Consider the following 20,321-nt stretch of genomic DNA (forward strand, 5'->3'; position numbering starts at 1 on the left):
TAATCAAATGATAAAATTAAATTCATTTAATGGGAGACATGAAATTTTATTCACAGAAGTGAGAACAGCTCCCAAAGGAATGGATGGAGGCATATATGACATCTATATTTAAGAAAGGAGATAGAAAACGATGCGAAAACTACTGAGGAATAAGCGTAATATCATCAATAGGAATATTATATGGGAAGATACTGCGAGAAAAGATAGAGCAAGCGATAAAAGGCAAAATCGGGGAGGATCAGGCAGGCTTCACGGCAGAAAGATCATGCATAGACCACATATACACACTGGAACAACTATTGGAAAAGAAAAAAGCAAAAAATAGAGATATACACTTGCCATTTGTGGACATGAGGAGGGCGTATGACTCTGTACCAAGGTCAGAACTATGGGAGGCAATGTACAAATTAGAAATACAGACGGAACTCATAAAAGCTACAAAAGCTCTGTATAAAGAAAATAAAGTGTATATTAAAATGGGAACAAGAATCATAGGAGACTTCACCACAACAAAAGGGCTCCTGCAGGGTTGTTCCATATCTCCAATCCTATTCAAAATATACTTAAAGAAAGCCTTGACTACATGGAAAAGAAAATGCGAAGGCATGGGAGTACCGGTACGGAACGAATACCTATATACGTTAAGCTTTGCAGACGATCGAGTAGTGATTGCACAAGACCAAGACGACCTCAGCTACATGATGAAGAAACTACAAGAAGAATATACCACGGGGTTTATAATCACGAAAAAGGCAACAACAGAGGAAGAAATTACACAAAGATTAGGACAAACAAGAACAGCAATCCGACAACTTAATTCAGTATGGTGGGATAGACACCTAAATATGAAGACAAAAACACAGATTTATAAAACATTAGTGCGAAGTATTATGACATATGGGGCTGAAAATTGGATCATAAACAAGAAAAACAGCAGTAAGATAGTAGCAACAGGGATGGAATGCCTGCGACGATGCTGCAGAGTAACAAGAATGGATAGGAGAAGTAATGACGAAATAAAGCAAAGAACATCAATAGAAATAGACATACTAACATATATAGAACAAAAAAGGCTAAAGTGGTATGGACATGTAAGAAGAACTAGCGACAGCAGATGGATAAAGAGAATAACCGAATGGAGCCCCATAGCAAGGAGGAAAAGAGGACGACCCCGAAAATCCTAGAGGAACGAAGTAGACGACGCCATGAGTAAGAGAGGCCTAAACGATGGAGAATGGAACAACAGAGAGAGATGGAAACAGTTGTGCGAGGGAAGGCAGTGAATACTGTAGAATCCCTAAATATATATATATATATATATATATATATATATATATATATATATATTCTATTGCTCTTCACCGATGAAGCTTCTGATTTTGGTGTCAACGGTTAGTTTATAACGTTTTCAGATTTTCATTAAGTGAGTCATAGTGTTTTTTGCTATTGCTTATCTCAGCTAGATTTCTTTAGTACACCGTCTAAAATGCCATCTACATGAAACACCATGCGTAAGACATCACCAATCCAATTTAATGATCTTTCACAGGAACATTATGGTTTGATAATTTTTTAAAGAAGTCATACCCTTCTGCATTGTGTCTTTTTTACTAAAGCACCAAGATCATTGTAAGATTTTTATTTTGTTTTAGCGAATAACAATGGCCATGAACATACATCTTCTGGTGTGTTTGTCAGTTATGACAACAGTAATATGTTCTCCACCATCAGTTGATCCATACATTGAAAGTTTCACCAAAGGTCTCAACGAAATAGAACACATCGCTAAAGAGTACAAATATGAGGAACAAAATTTCGATGCCGAAAAACTAAATTCTTCTGCAGGTATATAATATCCATAATAAAATAATCTTACTTTACTACTAACTCTTTTTATACAGAGATACTTCTATAACAAAGAAATTTTAATGTTCTGTTATACTAATTACAATTTTATAATTTTTTTTAGCCTCCAGAGATTTCGATTTTATCATTATCGGTTCAGGAGCATCAGGAGCTGCTCTAGCAACCAGACTTTCGGAGGTTCACGATTGGAAGATTTTGGTCTTAGAAGCAGGATACGTTGAAACACCAATATCACAAGTGCCCAATATATACCAATATCTACAGACAACACCTTACGAATGGGGTTACACAACCACAGAACAAAAACATTCCTGTTTAGGTAAGAGTATGATTCCTTGTTCTGACTGTTAGGATACCACTTAAGACATGTTTCCAGAAGGATTTTATCTCGTAATATTATGTTCATATTTTGGAACAAAATCTTCTGGTCTTCTCTTCTATTAACGGTTTCTGTAATTCGCATTTATTTCTTAATTAAGCCATCATCTTCTATTTCTAGGTATGGAAGGCCACAAATGCTCTATTAAATATGGCAAAGCCCTCGGTGGTATAACATCAGTAGATAACATGTTATATACTAGAGGAAACCAAAGAGATTATGACAAATGGGCTGACTTAGGTCTGAAGAACTGGTGCTGGAATGATGTAGCTCACTACTTCAAAAAGATGGAAGATGCATATATTCCTGAGTTAGACAGGAAACATCATGCTTTTGGTAAGAACGCCTAATTCTACGAAAACCTAAAGTGTTATTATTGATTACTAAAAAAACTGCTAGAGTGATAAGAACTGCTAGAAACTAATACGTTCGTTTTAGGTGGCCCAGTCCATTTGGAACATTTCCGTCACTCCACCGGCTTAGGAAAACACATATTAGAAGCAGGACATGAACTGGGTATCAAGGCAGTTGACTACAACGGCAAAGATCAGCTCGGCCTCTCCCTTCCTCACGCAACAACCAAGGCTGGTCGTAGGAACAGTGTTGCTCAGTCGTATTTGGGACAAGCTATCAAAAGACCTAACTTAGAAGTAAGATTAGGTGCCAGAGTCATACAAATTTTGATCAGTCCACACACGATGGAGGCGTATGGAGTCAAATTTGTTCAAGATGGGCATATACTCGTTGGAAAAGCTACTAAGGAGATCATTTTGGCCGCTGGACCTGTAAATACGCCACAGTTACTTTTACTATCAGGTAATTCCATATAAAAAATATCTTTCTCAAGTATTAACCTTGACTTGTTGCAGGTATTGGCCCTAAGGAAGATTTGGAAAATTTAAAAATTGAAAATCTAGCAGATCTTAAAGTTGGAAGTAACCTCAAAGACCAACTAAGTTTCCTAGCGTTAAACTTCCATGTAAATGAGTCTTCAAAGATCCCAGAAAAAAAAGAGATGGTCGAGGAATTATTGAAACTTGGAGGAGGTCCCCTAACTTCTCCAGGAATAGAAGCCGTAGGATATTTGAAGACCGAAGCTTCCAAAGAGAGTGTTGACTATCCTGACATAGAAGTGGTAGTACACAAAGACGTTCTCAAAAATGGTAAGAATACAGTAATTTATTTTGAAGATAAAATGCCATAGTTCTTTCATAGTGTTAAGTAGTTTATAAAATAATAATTTTTATTTATCGTCGAAGTTTATCGCCGAAAATCGAGCAGTTTTCGGTAATAAAATATATAAATATTAACAATGTACTATCAGTTTTTAATTCTTCCAGATCAATATTCTTTAACTTCTTCACCTTGTTCCTCTTTGATTCTTATATTAGGTAATGACATCTCAGATATTTTAAGCTTGTATGCTGACTTCTCATTAATTTGTCAATGTTAAGTTGTTGAAAATTAAATATTTTTTTTACAAAAAGCTACAGTTTCTTCATATTCTTCTCAATATTCTTCAACTTCTACACTTTCGTCCTCTTGAAGTTGGACATTATTCCCTTTATTATGAAATTTCAGATAGGTTTAACTTTTCTACTGACGTTCCATATATAGCTCTTTTTTTTGTCGCAACGTCTTCGTTTCATATTCTTCCCGAAATTAGATTCGTCTAAAATATTTGCCGCCTTCAAATACGTTGGTTTTTTATGGATAGGGCATTATACTTTTTTCCATTGTTTGGGAATTTTTTCTTCTCATATTTCTTGTAGTAGTTTGGTTTATATGTTATGTCAAATTTTTTCATCCTTTCTTGTAAAGTTCTGCCGGTATTTTATCTGTTCCTGGCGCTTTATTGCTTTTATGTATTTGGATTGCCATTCAAACCTCCTCTAGCGTTGGAGGTTTATTTACCTCATTTTCTTCTTCATCTTCCATCAGTTCTTGTTGTTATATTTCTTGTTGTTCCTGCTGTTGCCGTTGTTGTTCTAGTGGTTATACTTTTTCGTTTAATAGTTTCCTAAAATACATCATCCAGGTTTTCTTAATTTCCTCCGTGTTACTAATTATTTCATCCTTTCAGGCTAGTCTTCTGCTTGTATCCCAGTCTTAAATGTTTGACGAATTATTATGCATTGTGTGTTTCGTTTTTCTTGAACTACCTCTCCATGTTTAATACTCGTTGGTTTTCGTATTCTCTTTTTGCTTGTATAATTTATCTGCCCTTCATCTTTTGTTTTCAAATTCTGTTTTCCTCTCTCTAGTTCGTAAGTATGAAATTATTATGTGCTTTATTTCTTTCCTTAATCGCTTGTTTGCATTCTTCATCGAACCATGTTTTTTTCTTTTCGTTGTGCTTTTGTTCCTAGTACTTCTTTTGCCATGTTCAATTTAATGCTGCTGATGCTGTTCCACTGATTTTCTATTGAGGATCCTTCTCGTAATCTTTCATCCACTTTTCTGACAAATCTTTCTTGTACCTCAGATACTTTTGGGTTATCCAAGTTTAGTTTTTCCTGTTTTGGATATTTTGCCTTTGCCTGTCGACTAATTTTACATCTAAATCGTGTCTGGTTGAATCAATACATGGTATATTTGGTTGAATGTGTTTCCGTCAGGCGATATCCAAATGCCCTTATGAATGTCCCGATTTGAAAAGCATGTCCAACTGATAACCATATTCTTTCCAGCTGCAAAGTCTATAAGAAACTGTCTATTCTCATTTTCCTCTCTGTGCAGACTATGTTTTCCTACTAGCTCTAGCTACTCTTCCTGTTAACTGATTTTGGCGTTTGTGTCGCCTATCACTATTTTGGTGTCGTTTCCTGGTGTCGAGTCATAAATTTAAATCTCCCTGTTCTTCCTGTTCAGTTGTGGGGTAATATATATTAATTGTAGTGAAGATACTCACAAAAATTCTTAACCGAATACTTCAACCTCCCACTGAAAGACCCATCTGGGAATACCAAGTAGGGTTTAGGAAAAATAGATCTACCGTCGATAACTCTTTACAGTCAAGCAAATATTAGCCAAATCATGGGAATATGGCATAGATGTTTACAATATCTTTTTACACTTTAAGCAAGCCTATGATTCAACAGATAGAACAAAACTACCTAATATATTGCTGGCATACCAGCAAAATTAATAAGACCATTGCAAATGACAATGATAGAAACATAAGCACATGTATGTATTCAAGGCCAGATGACTGATGGATTAATGATATCGCAAGGTTTAGATAATTAGACGGTTGACGGTGAGCAGAAATCACATATTTACAAACAAATCCACCCAATTGGCAGCGTACGCGGATGATTTCAACATAACGAGCACAAAAAAATATGCGCGAAAAAAAACTTACGTTGAATTGAACACGTTAACACATTCATGGAAAAGAACATCAGTAGATCAAGATCATTGGAAAAAATTACTGAAAAGCCTAAGGCTCGACTCAAGCTATAGTGTCATTGGATAGATAGGTAAACACTGTCGTTTAATTTATAGTTCTAGGATCATATAAAAAAATTTAACTCGTATAAATATATCAGCGGACCTTTGCGTCTTTCCGCCCCCCCCCCCCTACCCTCCAACCATATTAATAAATAATTGAGTAACTGAACTCCTACTCACTACTTTTATGATATTTTAGTGAAATACTCATTTAAAATGGTGGACATATTTCTGTATTCACTGTATTTCTTGTTTTAGCGGAACAATTCCAAAGAGCTAACCGCATCAAGAAGGATATGCACGAAGTAACACATCCCGAAACAGACTATTTTAACATCGAAGTAAACCTTCTTCATCCTAAGTCTACAGGATCATTAAAATTGCATGACCATGATCCCTTCCACTACCCCCTGATCAATCCAAATTCACTTACCGATCCAGACGACCACGATCTAGAAACTTTAGTTGCTGGTATCCACAAAGCTATAAAGTTATCAAAAACTGAAGCTCTACAAAAACTAGGCGTGCACATCAGTGAGAAAAAGGTACCAGGGTGCGAAACAGAACAACATGACCATTATTGGAAGTGCGCTGTGAGACATTTATCAACCAACAAAGGACACATCACCGGCACTGCTAGAATGGGAGCTGAAGGCGATAAAGATGCCGTTGTAGACGAGAAGCTTAGAGTAAAAGGAATAAACAAGTTGAGAGTTGCCGATGCCAGTGTCATACCCGTAACAATCTCTGGCAATTTGGTTGGTCCTTCAATTTTGATTGGGGAGCGGGCGGCAGATTTGATAAAAGAAGACTGGAAATAAGTTATGTATACGATTCGACATAAATAAATATTTTTGTGATATAGTATTTGTTTTAATAACATAGATAGTTTTTTCGTGATGCCTATACATTCTACAAATTGGTGGAGTTTTACTTTACTTATTTTGAGTGTATATCGTTGCAGATGCTTTAGTTTTAAAACTGAGCGATTTCTTAGTTTGTAAATATTTTTAGGGGCGTTCACGTATTACGTAACGCAATTTTTAAAGAATTTTGACCCCTCCTCCCGCAATGTTACGCATCATAACGTTCGTCTGTACCCTCACCCCTACCTAAATCTTACATAACACGCAAGTGACCAGTTTTACCTAAAAGTAACAATTATATTGCGAAAAGTACCGAAAAGTCGGTAAAATAACTTTGTTGTTGTTTAATCGCATTTGCGGCAATAATAAATAAAACAAGAGGCGCCCAAATATAGCATTTGATCGTTCTTTGACGTAATTTTAGAAGTTGTGGTCACAGAAGAATGATTTTAATTTTCGTGTTGTGCGAGTTGGTTTAATTCAGCACTTAATCTCTTTAATTGGCTCAAGTTGGTCTATAATGTAGCATCCCAAATATTTAAAGTGAGTAACTCTCTCAATGGTTGGTTTATCTGTAGGGAAGCATTGTCGTTAGTTTGGCGACTGAAGTCATATTTTGTCTTGAAAACATTCATCTTTAGACCCATTTCTCTTCCTATCGTGTACGCAATGCAACAACTTTTGAATGCCCTCGAGACTAACGCATAAGATAAAAGTATCGTCAGCATATCTAAGATTATTAAGCAGTTCACCACTGATTTTCACTCCCAAAATCTTTATCTTGCAAAGCCTGTTTAAAAATTATATCCGAGTAGATATTAAATAACAGCGGGAATATAATACATCCCTATCTTTGAATGTAACATTCGTTGGTTAATCCCCATCGACTCATAGTACTGCTTCCGATGTAAGTTTTCTATACGTAGATCTCTACCATCAATGTCTTTGGCTACTAATATGTTCAAAAGCGTTCCAAGCTTGACTCTATCGAAAACTTTTTCTAAATCGATGAAAGTCACATAAATATCTCCGCGTTGGCGTTGGTGTCCCATGGGTACTCAGCGTATTCCTAAATCCAAACTGGGTTTCATTTAAGTCTCTTTCGCAATGAATAATGCGAAAAAAAAATTTCAATGTGTGGCTCATCAGAATAATTAATCTATATTCGTCACACTATTTTGCCCGCTGTTTCTTCGGAATTGCTATAAAAACAGACTTCAGCCATTCCTCAGGTATTTCACCAGTAGTATATACATCACCATAAAGCTTAACTAGAGCACTGATATAGTTGTATGTAAAAAACAATTCAATTGAATTCATTAAAGTTACTACTAGTCTGTCCAGGAGTTTCTCAGCCACTCCTTGATTCTTTCAGTACTGGGATCCGGAGAGTAGACGAAGAGAGTTCCGGAATTATTAAACCACTTGCACCAACTTCGTCTTCGTCGAGTCAATTGCCATCCACAGACGATGTTTCATTGTAGCGCACAATGCAGAGAAGCTCATTTGCTCTTTTGGCAGCAAGTCGCTTTGGGATGCACTATTGTGGGATGTTAAATACATCCTACTGGTTGCACATATTCTATTCTTGAGGTCGCACTGTAGTGATCGACAAAAGAAATCATAAGGCACCTGCTTCAATCCTTTCAGTGAACTTGCATGATCTTCAGGCTTTCCATATTCCGCCGAAACATCATAGCTGATCATTTTCACGTTTTTTTCCAACTTTGATGACATTACAGTATGAATTCAATTTAACAATAGTGACTACAGCAGCGTATTTCTGTGTAATACTGACAACGAAAACAAAATAAAAGGACGAACAATACAGTGGCAGGATTCACAGTAAAACATAAATAAAAAAAAACAAAATAACAATATTGTACAATACAATACAATCGAGGGATTCCCCGTAAAACATAAACGAAAAGGATTGCCAACATGAAACATTTTAAATCCATAGTAAAAACAATGTTACGTAACGCGTTGTTTGAACCCCCGCCCCCTCAACCCTGTAACGCACCGTGTTGTTTTACAAGACCCCCTCCCTCCCAAATTGCGTTACGTAATACTTGAACAACACCTTTGTTACAAAGCTCTTGCTTGCAAAATCAATTGTAGTTGCATAGCTACATAATATTATAGTTTGCCTCATTTCACTGAAATAAGGAATTCTTGGTCGACTTTTGGATAATCTCGATATTTATGGTCAACTTAACGAGTCTTAGGACATGAATGAGAACAACATTGTTTTTTTTTTATTTTAAAAAGCATTTATTTCCTGTACATGCTGACTACTTTCCCTTCACTTCAATACATTTTATCCAAACTTTGTCCAAATAATTATATTTTGTTCCGAAAATGCTTTTAATTCAATAATTTCTAGCATTTGAAAAAAAAAATGAGAATAAGTTATCGGAAGAAATAAATTTTTAAATATTTTTGATTAAAGTTAATATAAAATTACTTTCCAAGAATTGTTTAAATGAATAATTGCAAATGTGGCGTTTTGGTATGCCCTGTATAATATTATCAACTTAAGTGATGATTCATTATGACAGAAATCCAATTTAAAACGCACCACAAATAAAAAACCAGTTCCAACAAAAAATCGACCACTTCTGTGATTTTTATTTGTATCTGTTGAAAATTATACCTCTAATTAGGAATATTAATAACGAAATGCTAGAGTCAAAACAACTGTTTTCTAATTATTTTGTTGTAGCTAAAAAAATTGCCAATAATATTAACCGAAGCCCATAATTTTAACGAAAACGGTTCAACATACCACTTCTCGAAATACACTGCTTAAAAACTGTGGTAGTGTTTTGACTACGAGATTTCTTCCTATTTCAGGGAAAAAATTTACACGATATTAGACTGAACTGCTCCTAAAACTCTCTTCTCTAAGATAATAGAAACATATTATATGGATTCAAACCTTCCAGGAAGAAAGATCAACAAAGTAATTAAAGATAAGTGGCCTGCATTTCAATATATTTTTACTGACGGCTCTAAAATTCAAAATAAAACGGGTTGTGCAATATATCACTGGAATTCTGATTACAAAGAATCATATCGATTGCTCAATGAAGCTTCAATATATACTGCCGAACTATCAGCTTTATTACTTGCGTTAAAATATATAGCCTCTATTGGTATGAATAATTATATCATTCTGATCGATTGTAGAAGCATTGTGGACAAAGTCACTTCTATCAAAACCACAAAAACCTTAATTGAGATAGAAATAAAGAGATGTTATATGTCCGTTACAAAAGCCAGACGAGGCCGATTACCAATTTTATATGGGCAAGGATGAAGAAACAATTTGGAAAAGTACCCCAATAGCTTATGGCAATAAAACCAGAGTAAAAAATATTATGAAAGAAGTTCCTGGACCAAAATGTAATGTAAAAAACGTATTGAATCCATTAGATTTGTTTTTTTTATTTATAACTCCAGCTATGATTGATAGTATTGTTACTTGCACTATTGTTATTCTTGCAGTAAAAAAAGGAAATCATGTAAACGTTAAAGAAATCTGGTTCTACGAGCCAGAGCTGCATTTGGTTACAAAAGATTCCGCTTTCTCCTTCGTGCTCTTCGTTTCGGTGATGTTGGGACACGAAAAGATCGTGAGCAATATGTGATACTGAATACGTATATGTTACTGTGTTCGTGACTTTCTGAATAATTGTATGAGTCATTACTGTTTGGGGAAATACGTCACTATAGGCGAAATGCTTCACCCTTTTAGAAGACGATGTGGCTTTGTACAATACATGCCACAAAAACCAGCCAAATATGGCATAAAACTCTATGCACTTCGCGATAGCTGGTCTTACTATACTTGAAATTTCGAGATATATTATGTAATACAAAGAGAGGGACCGTACAAATGTTCAAATAAACCATTCGGTATACTACAGCGTTTAGTTTTTCCCATAAAAAACTCCAAAAGAAATATAACTACGGATAATTATTATACTAGTTATCCTTTAGCTGATTATCTCATGTAAAATGGCCTGACAGTTATTGGCACCTTGAAGAAAAACAAAAAAGAACTTCCTCCCCAATTTCTTCCGAATAAACTACGAGCTATTGGATCTTCAATATTCGGGTTCCAAAATATGTCCATAGTTTCATATGTTCCTAAAAGAAATAAAGCTGTTGTATTGCTCTCTACCATGATCGATACATACAAAATAGACGAAGATACAGGAAAACCAGTAATGATTTTAGATGACAATAAAACAAAAAGTGGCGTCGATACGGTTGACCAAAAATGTGCTTCCTACACGACACAAAGGATTGCGAGAAGATGGCCATTAGCAATATTTTTTCGAATACTAGATTTAGCTGGAATAAATTCCGAAGTTATTTATAATTGCACTAAGCCAAATATGTCGCCACAAAGAAGGAGAAAATTCTTACTTGAATTAGGTTTCTCCTTGATGAGGGATCATTTAGAAGACCCAGCGAGGATACTAACACTTTCAAAATATGTAAGAGAATTTTTGCTGCCTTTTCAAATTGCTAAGGAACCCACCAGCACGGTAAACCAAAGTCGAAGTGGACGGTGCCATTTATGCAGTGCGCATAAAACCAATAAAACAACCGTTTTCTGTGACTCATGCCAACAATTTGTTTGCAAAAATCAGTGAGAAAAAAATTCAGTGTAATATGTGTTTGTATCCTTCAATGGAGGAAGACTAATTTAATTATATTGCATTTAGATATTTTTCTTTTGGGATCTCTTGTGAGAATATTTTTTATTGTAAACGTTTTTTGTTTTGATATTTTTGTAGTTTCATATAATTTTGAAATGTTCAGATCACATCACGATGACTGTGACTGTCCATTCAAGTTGTCATATGTCAGATGTCACTTTAACATTTTCGTTAAGACCAGGAGCCATTCTCTCTCCTGATGTCACCCAATATATAGCTTCTTCGAATTTATAATAATTTTTAAACTGTTTGTCCTTTATGTCGTGTTGGGTAAATGTATCAGTTAATGTTTATGACATTCACCATAGTGTTGGATAGCCTAATTTTGACGGAGTAAGTCTAAAACATTATATTACAAAATTTTTTATCAACCATCAACTTTGAGTTTTTTTCGAAGTTAATTAATTTTTCTTCAGTTTAAAAAACGTTTCTTGGCTTATTTCAGATGCCCCTGAAGATGCTCTAGGAGCGAAAGTACTTGGGCAAGATTTAATAAAAACTGTGCTCGATATCTGGCTTTTGTTTGATTAAAGTACAAAATATTTGTCTCATAAGTGCCTTATAAATGCGTTGGGTTATAACCATTGACACCGGCACCGAACCTTTTAAATAAAAATTGGTTCAAGCAAAAAGAATTAATGGCAGATGAGTATGTGGTCTCAAGTTGCTAGCCGAATGAGCGGTACGCTCTCTCTTCGTCTCCAAAATGTAGTGAAAAGTGTATCAGATTTCGCTATATTCGCGCGTCATTCAAACACCGGTATAAATAATGATCAATGTTGTAAAGTAAACTCTTTTATTCGTAATAGTTGTTGTGTAAATATTCTCTTGTTATTAAATGTGTAGTATCGATCGATTACCCTTTATTTTGCTCTAAATACAACCTGATAAAACCATACACATAAGGAATCATAGCCGTTATGTCTGCTTACTTATATCGGAGGAATACCTTTAACAGTTCCATGGTCTTAAAATATTTGGTACTATACCCTCTGAGAAAAGGAATTCAACAAGCTTTCCCCCAACAATTTATGGAGAATACGGGAAAGCTCCACCAGCATTGTTATTTTCCTTGTATCGTGTCTTGTCAATGTTATAGGATGTAAATGTTGTTCCGTTCCATCTTCCCTATTCTGAAAAACTTCTTATTTATTAATGACAAAGGATATTGTTTAATAAAACAGATGTTACGAAATTTTTCTCATCTAAGAAAGAATTTTCGTTAGAACAAGTAATTTTGGCTCTATCATATAATGATTTACTGATTCCCTTTTTAATATATGTTGTAATTTGACTTGTAATTTAGATATATGTTGTTGGTGTGTGTTAGCACGGATGACCATAAACGTTATGGTTATCCGTTGTGTTAGTTTTCTATACACACAAGTCTTATCAGGGTCCTACAGGAGAACCTTCAGTAAAGTAAGGCAACTTTGGTAGAACTTACTCTTACTAAAAGAAGGTTCAATTTACCTTAATACAAGAACCCTGGATATACAGGGCCCAATAAAAAGTATATCGTTTGTTTGCGCAGAACTTATAAGATGTCACGTGGAGTTGTATATTAAAAGATGATGTACAATAAACTGTCTGGCAGAGAGAGAAAAACTGATATTCTGTGAATTAACATATCAGCACAGCTAAAATGACCTCTTTAGAGCAGCGGTATCGAAAGTGCGAATTGCCATGATGGTTGCCAACCTTCTTAGAGGAGATGGCACATGAAGAAGAAGAAAGATATATATATACATATATATATATATATATATATATATATATATATATATATATATATATATATATACATATATATATATATATATATACATATATATATATATATATATATATATATACATATATATATATATATATATACATATATATATATATATATATATATATATATATATATATATATATATATATATATATACCGGTATTTAGGCGCCTCGCCCTTCCGGTAGGGATCTATGGAGGAGTATCACTGAGCCGCAAGCCCTTATCCCTTGCCGTACTGCTCCACCATAGGCCGATCAGACACCATCATATTCTAGTCTAAGCCGCAGATTCATTTAGAATTTTAAACTGCTGCGTTAGCCTTTTTGTTTTCTGTACACCGAGCTGGGGATCGAACCACTGAACCACTCGCAGTGAAGCGAATGAGAACCGGCCGCCCAGCCCGCTTGGCTATCTGACCGACAGAAGAAGAAAGATAAAATCATATAGTCTCTGATTTAAAGGATATCCATATTATTTAGTTTATTTTACGATTTTCTCCGACAATTTGTTTTAAATGAATACGTCAGACTAAAAATGAAAGATTTTTAACAAAGTAACTGGATAAAGGAAGTTTTCAGTAAAAGAAATTGCAGTAATTGGTCAATTTTTTGTAATGCGTCAAACCTTCCATCTAATTATTAAGGGCAGTGTACATTATAATAGGAATTTGTTTAATCCGGTTTGGATTTCATAGTATTTACCAATGTGTAACTAAATATATACCATATTAAGATGTATAATTAGTATTTATAACCGAAAATTTGGCTTTTAAATTATAATTTTGGATAATTGGAAAACTTCGATGAAAAAACAATTGTGTAAGACTAAACAATTATCATCATTGTCATTTATAAGCAAGGAATTTATTTCACGAGACTGAAGAAAGGAAATAACAATAACACAATACCACAAGCAATCCAGAAACTCTCTCAAGAAGGGATTCAAAGATGACAAAAATACCATACGTACCGGGTCAATTATTGATTTCTTTCTCAAGAACTTATTTTAGTTAAGAAGTATTAAGTTGATAGAAAATGTATTTTACTTTTATTAGAATGGAAAGAGTATTATTTTTAATAAGCAGTCATTTTGTAATACTCTTTTCTAAAATCTATATACCAGCCAACAATTAAAATGTTTTACTATGTTATACTTTTCTGATGACGTTTTTACTGATAAATCGATTATTTTTCCTATTCATTGAATTCATATATTTCATTCCGAAGCAGATGTATAGAGCGAGCGATATAGTCCAAGAGATTAAATCCCAACGTCTAAGATGGGCTGGCCATGTCCATAGACTCCCTAATAACCGCCTTGGCAAGTTAATATGGGAGGAAGCCCCCACAGGAAGAAGGCCCTTAGGACGTCCACGAATGCGATGGAGAGACAATATATGGTCAAATCTAAGAACAATGGGGCTGCCCACTGACCCAACTATTATGGACGACCGTTCAAGATGAAAGCAAGTTGTGCAGTCCACCAAAACCCACCCCGGGTTGTAGTGCTATGAGAAGAAGAAGATTCCGAATCTCAGAACTTGATCACATGAATTAACCCGCCATCTCAATTGACTGTCTAGAAGTGACGATCTATCCCACGGCAGTTACGAATCTTTCGTTTCGCGCATGCGACACTTTACCAACTTTAAGAATTTGAAATACTTACGTAGGGAATAAGAAATTCCAAGTTTATACATAGGTAATATGGATTGCCTAACTCTTAAGGTCGCGGCATATTATCGTGCACGTATAGTTTCCGGCACGTAGCGTTTCCAGTCCAGCAATCGGACTGCCCGTTCACATTTCCATACATAGAACATTTTAGTTTGGTTCGGTGAAGATATGATCTCGCTTTTCTCGACAAAAATTATGTACAATTGCTCTTCTACTTAACGATGAAGAAAGAAAGACTTAGTAAAAAGGTTTGAAGCACATCCAATGCTAACAGAAAGGAAAAAGGAAGGTGAATACTGGACTTTATACAAAGAATTAATTGATGACGATGAAACATGTTATGGATATTTTAGAATGAATAGTATTCAGTTTGAATATATTTTATATTTAATTACACCTTTAGTTAAAAAACAAAATACTACATTTAACGAAGCAATACATATCAAACCAAAAAGTATTTTTAAAAAAGAAGAGGTGTCACTTCCGTGCAAAAGTCCTAATTGTTTATCACTTCCGTGATTAATTGTCATAAAGCAATAAAAACACACGCATAAATGACAAAATAGCCTCGAAAATTATTTTTTTTTTAATATTCTGTATCAAAATCAAACAAATACCTAAATAAACAACAAGGAGAAAACGACGGACCCATAATTTACATTATCCGTACCAACAGGTTTCGGCTGGTTCCGTAGCCGTCGACATCCGTAAAATATTGTTTTCGAATATATTGAACGGAAACGTTAGGTATCTGATACGATACGTTCCGGACAGTGTGAGTTGTTATATTTAAACCATTTAAATTATATTTTTCGGAAACTAAACTCTAAGTGCTGGAAACGCAACGTGCATGATAATATGCCACGACCTTTAGTGGGTATAAATGACTATTTCTAAGTTATAATTGGAAAGTGGCGAAAGGTTACAATTCTACTTAATGAAAAAAAGTGTAGCAAACAAATACTAAAAGAAAGTTAACAAATCAACAAGAATATACCAACAGTAGCGGATTAACAGAAAATCGCAGACAACTATACATAATGCATATGCAACACATAATACACAAACATATAATACATACAAGCAATACAAAAACGCATAATACACAAACAAATAATACAAAACCACACAAAATAGCCAGAATTTAATATCCAGCGGGGACAAACGTCACCCTCAGATTTTTTTCAACTAAAAGCATGGCTGTTGCCTACAAGATCCAGGTCAAGTAAGTAAATCATCAATTTTGAAAAAACATAACCCATGAACAACTTGTTGGTTATAAATTTTCCCATATTTTTTAAATAATATTTTTTGAAAACAATTTCCGAAGAGGAAATTAAAACGTCAAACAGTAGTTAAAAAGTAATTTCCATTACAATCAATTCTGGCTTAATCCCATATAAGCACAATATTTAACTTATTAAGGTTTATTTGGATGACCATTTCCTACTAATTAATTGGTGGATGATCTGCATATCTAATTACGTTAAGTAATTCACCATTTAATTTAATTTCATATGGTTGACCTTCACATACATTTTTAAGTAACTGACTGAGAATAAGTTAAAAAATGACAGAGTACGACGCTGTCTAAATCCTCGTAGTATAATATATCGTAGGTATGACGGTTTCCAATGTTTACGTTGGTAGTTTGATCCAAATATAAATGTTTAATGATACGACTACATGTGTTGTTAATTTCTATATTTTTACACCTCCAATATTTTACATTTTGGACTTTATCAATTGCTTTTTCGAAATCCATAAAGCAAAGCTAGAAAAGTATAGAGCATAAAGAAAACAATCTTCCAGTTACCAACATTGAAGAAGATACAGCATCCTAGAGATCCATTGTATTTTTTATAATCGTAAATAATAATACAAAAAAAAACTAAAACTGAACACAACGATTCCCTGGAAAATCAGATAACTATTCTTGAAAAACATTGTTTACCGAATGGCGAATTTCCTAGAATTTATAATAGACTTGAGAGTTAAAGATCTTGTTTAATTAATTAATTAATTTAATTATGTATAACCTCAAAAGTTATTAAAAAATCATATACCTGGAATTAAAAACCAAATAGAGATTGAAAGTCAAGGTCAAGTTTACAGTTACATTTTCCGGTTAAAGAAAACAAAAAAAGGTTACAGTTAAACAATGTATAAATCATAGAATCATAAGTTGTATTATAGATTGATGGATAAGAAAAATTGTTCTCTTATTCTTTTATTCTGCTATTAGCAGATAAGTAGTGATTATGAATGTAGATGTGTTTTCACGGTTATTTTTGATTTTTGGACTTTGACTCCCCATCTTAATATATTTTGTCTATCCGTTCTGATAATTTCGAAAGCATAGCTAATTATTTCATCCCAAAAGAATGAAGTAAAGTTAGAGTTTGCTTTATTCCTTAAGAGTGGCAAACGTCCTCCAACAGAACCGAAGTCATATGGATTTACAATGCTAACCTAAAATGTGGATAAATAACTAGCCGTATACATAAGAAGCATACATAATAATACATAAGAAGGGGGTGTGAGGGATCGGACGAAACAACAAAGAACTGCGATCGAAATGTCAACCTCACCTGCACCCAAATGGTAACCTGTAAGGTACCTGGTGCACCCTGCTAGAAAACTAACGAGGCTCTGGCAACCGAGTATGGACGCAATGTCCTATTACTGTCACCTCGGGGAGGTAAATAAGGGTCTAAACACCTTCTGATATCCCCGGAGCTCTGTAGAGGGCTTCGGAATAAACACCGAGAGCTCCTCTACCCAAATTCATTTCCAATGTATGGACTTGTTGAATATTTCTTTTCTTCGGTGTCTTGTCTTGAAAAAGGCAAGGTATTTCTTACATGACAAATTGTCGAAATAACAACACCCAATTTTGGAGTCTTCTGATGGCTTGTCTTGACAAAGACAAGATATTTCTTACATGACAAAATACACGAAGTCGAAATAAAACATCAGGTTGTCGTCAAATAAAATCTCAGCCAGAGTATAATTGTCAGACGTAATGAAATCAGATCTTCTCGTGTATCTTAAACGATGTGTCCTACCTGTGTTCACGTCCAATGGAACTCAATATACGATCAACTATCTCTAACATATCGGATTCCAAACACAGACATCCGAAGACTAACCAAAGTACTGCAGCTACTAGATGCTGCAGAAAAAATAACAGTTCTAAAATGTAATTTTTCTCCAGTCCATTCTCTTGACATGTCCTGTCCTTAGCAGGACAATAATAAGTGGACCAAAAAAAATCATCGAATGAAAACCCAAAGAAAATGCCTTTAAAAATAGAGGGCGTCAAGCAACCAGATCGACCGAGCATTTACGACATCATATAAACTGGATACAGCGTGCACAGGTTAGAGAGATAAGGACACATTAAAGGGAGGCTTACGTTCAGCAGTGGACAAATTTATTAGCTTAATCAAAAAAAAAATGATCGCATAAGAAGTGAATATGTACTAGATCAAATCTACCTCTTGCCTTGTTAAAGATCTTGAAAAAGTTATTTCGTCACAAGAAGGGGCACTATTTAAGAGCACAGACCTAGAGAAGGCATCTGATAATACCTCATTAGAATCTATTGACGCTGCTACAGGAGGAACACCGATACGACCTCCCATGATCAAATGCATTATATCCATGTTAATTACTGGAAATGTTGCCTAACGTGGATAGCAATCAACCACCTCTAAGAGAGAGTACCCTACCATACTAAGAGAGTAAACTTTTGCCCTCAAGGAGTCTTCTACTATGGTGGCTATTAGTTGATATATTAAAAAAGCTCAAAAAGGAAGTCTCTGTACTATGCGGATGATCTAGTTATACTGGTTAGAGATAAGTATGAAATGATTATTCATGGTGGCAAGCAAGGTACCTAGTAACTACTCTCAAAAAGAAATTAATACTTTCAGTAAATCCTAATAAAAATTGATCTGTTTGATTCACTAATAGGAAGAAATTAACAATCCAATTTCCAACTACTTATGAATACTGAATTATCCTTGGTAGGAAACTCACTTTGAATGCGCTTCTCGAATTACATGTCAAAAGGAACAAGCGCTCTTTGAATGAGCCATATTCTCTTTGACAAAACAATAAGTCTGAAACCTAAAATGACGCATTGGTCATATATAAAGGATGTCGTGAAATAGAGTTGTAAAAAGTGATTGCTTGCATAGAAGATTGTGCCCCACAGCAGCCTTAGAGGTAATGTGGGGCCTTACACAGCTACATACATGTATATATGTAAGAAGGATCGCTTGAACAAGAGTATTTAGGTTAACATAGGTCCATTACGCTCACCTATCCGATGGTCAGATCAAGTACAGAAAGCCACTGGAGAGACGTTTTCCGAGTCCATGAGAGCAGCCCAAAATCGCAAGAGATGGAGAGAATTGACAGCCCGCATTGTAGGAAATCACGATCCTCAGCAATGAGAAAACGACAAGAGAGAGAGAGGTCCATTATCTAAAACCCGGCTACTACACTGGGGATTTGGAGATTCTAGGGATTGAAACAACGTAATCCATGATGTCTATAAACACTATAGCTGCAAAATAGAATTAAAACTATATTTATAAATATATTTATAAACTCCATTTATATGTAGTCCAAATTAACACAAAACGAAAAGACTCAAATCACAAGAGGTGTCCTTGGTAGGTAGTCAAAACACATGAAGGAACTAATGGTCCTAACATCAAACTATCAATAGCCCTCGGATTGACCCTCTTGCCAATATATCAAGCACAATAATTATTATCAAAAGACTTTTGTGTCCAAGAATGCTTGGAAAGCTCAATTCGGTAAAATTATTGATTGTCTCTGACAACAATATGCCAGCTGCACTCAAGTCTATAATTTTTAAGTCCGTAACATCTTGTAGCCGCAAATAGTCCTTTACGTAACGAGCCAAAATCAAGAAAGTAACTTTGTTATGGGTATACGTATAAAGGAATTTTTACCTAGTACTTATTTTATCGGACCAAAACCATTATATCCGTCCACATATTGTTTGTAACTGAAGAATAATTGTTTTTCAAATTATACTTTTGAAATCTTCAAAAATCTACAAGATTTCATTTCAATTCTATAGAATTTAAAACTATTTCATAATATAAAAACATGACAACCTGTGGTGTATAAGCTAAGCACAAATCTTTGTTCCTCATTAGCGTTTTTTCGGATAGTGACTTATTTCTGATATTGTGTACTTATAGTCAATTTTTTATTGATTTAATCACTTTTGAAAACACATATTTATATAATTATACCACTGCGTAAAGTTTCATGATTTCTGATTAGCACTAATTACATTTTTTAATTCACCTACGAAGACAGAACTCATTTGTTAAATACAAAGAATTAGCATATTTAACCTCAGGCATCCGCTTCGTAATGGCTTCCACCTGTCAGGGTAGGTTTGTACACAAAACAAAATTTATGTATAGAGATTAATAAATAAATTATAGGTTTAACCATTCTGCGATATTATTTAATGAAGCGCTGAACGAAAAATTCTCTTGTTTTTTTGTTCTTT

At 34.6% G+C, this 20,321-nt stretch overlaps 1 protein-coding gene across 1 annotated transcript in view; it reads left to right on the forward strand.

Moving 5' to 3' along the window:
- Window positions 1-6,548, forward strand: part of LOC140435735 (uncharacterized) — a 58,604-nt gene extending 52,056 nt beyond the window's left edge. Inside the window, exons 11-16 of the mRNA XM_072524454.1 lie at window positions 1,653-1,845; window positions 1,970-2,185; window positions 2,366-2,581; window positions 2,684-3,061; window positions 3,115-3,408; window positions 5,957-6,548. Of these exons, the coding sequence (XP_072380555.1) occupies window positions 1,653-1,845; window positions 1,970-2,185; window positions 2,366-2,581; window positions 2,684-3,061; window positions 3,115-3,408; window positions 5,957-6,519 (1,860 nt within the window). The 3' untranslated portion in view covers window positions 6,520-6,548. The remainder of the gene's footprint in view (window positions 1-1,652; window positions 1,846-1,969; window positions 2,186-2,365; window positions 2,582-2,683; window positions 3,062-3,114; window positions 3,409-5,956) is intronic.
- Window positions 6,549-20,321: the final 13,773 nt, after the last annotated feature.

The sequence above is a fragment of the Diabrotica undecimpunctata genome, chromosome 3, assembly GCF_040954645.1.
Source record: "Diabrotica undecimpunctata isolate CICGRU chromosome 3, icDiaUnde3, whole genome shotgun sequence".
Taxonomy (NCBI): Eukaryota; Metazoa; Arthropoda; class Insecta; order Coleoptera; family Chrysomelidae; genus Diabrotica; species Diabrotica undecimpunctata.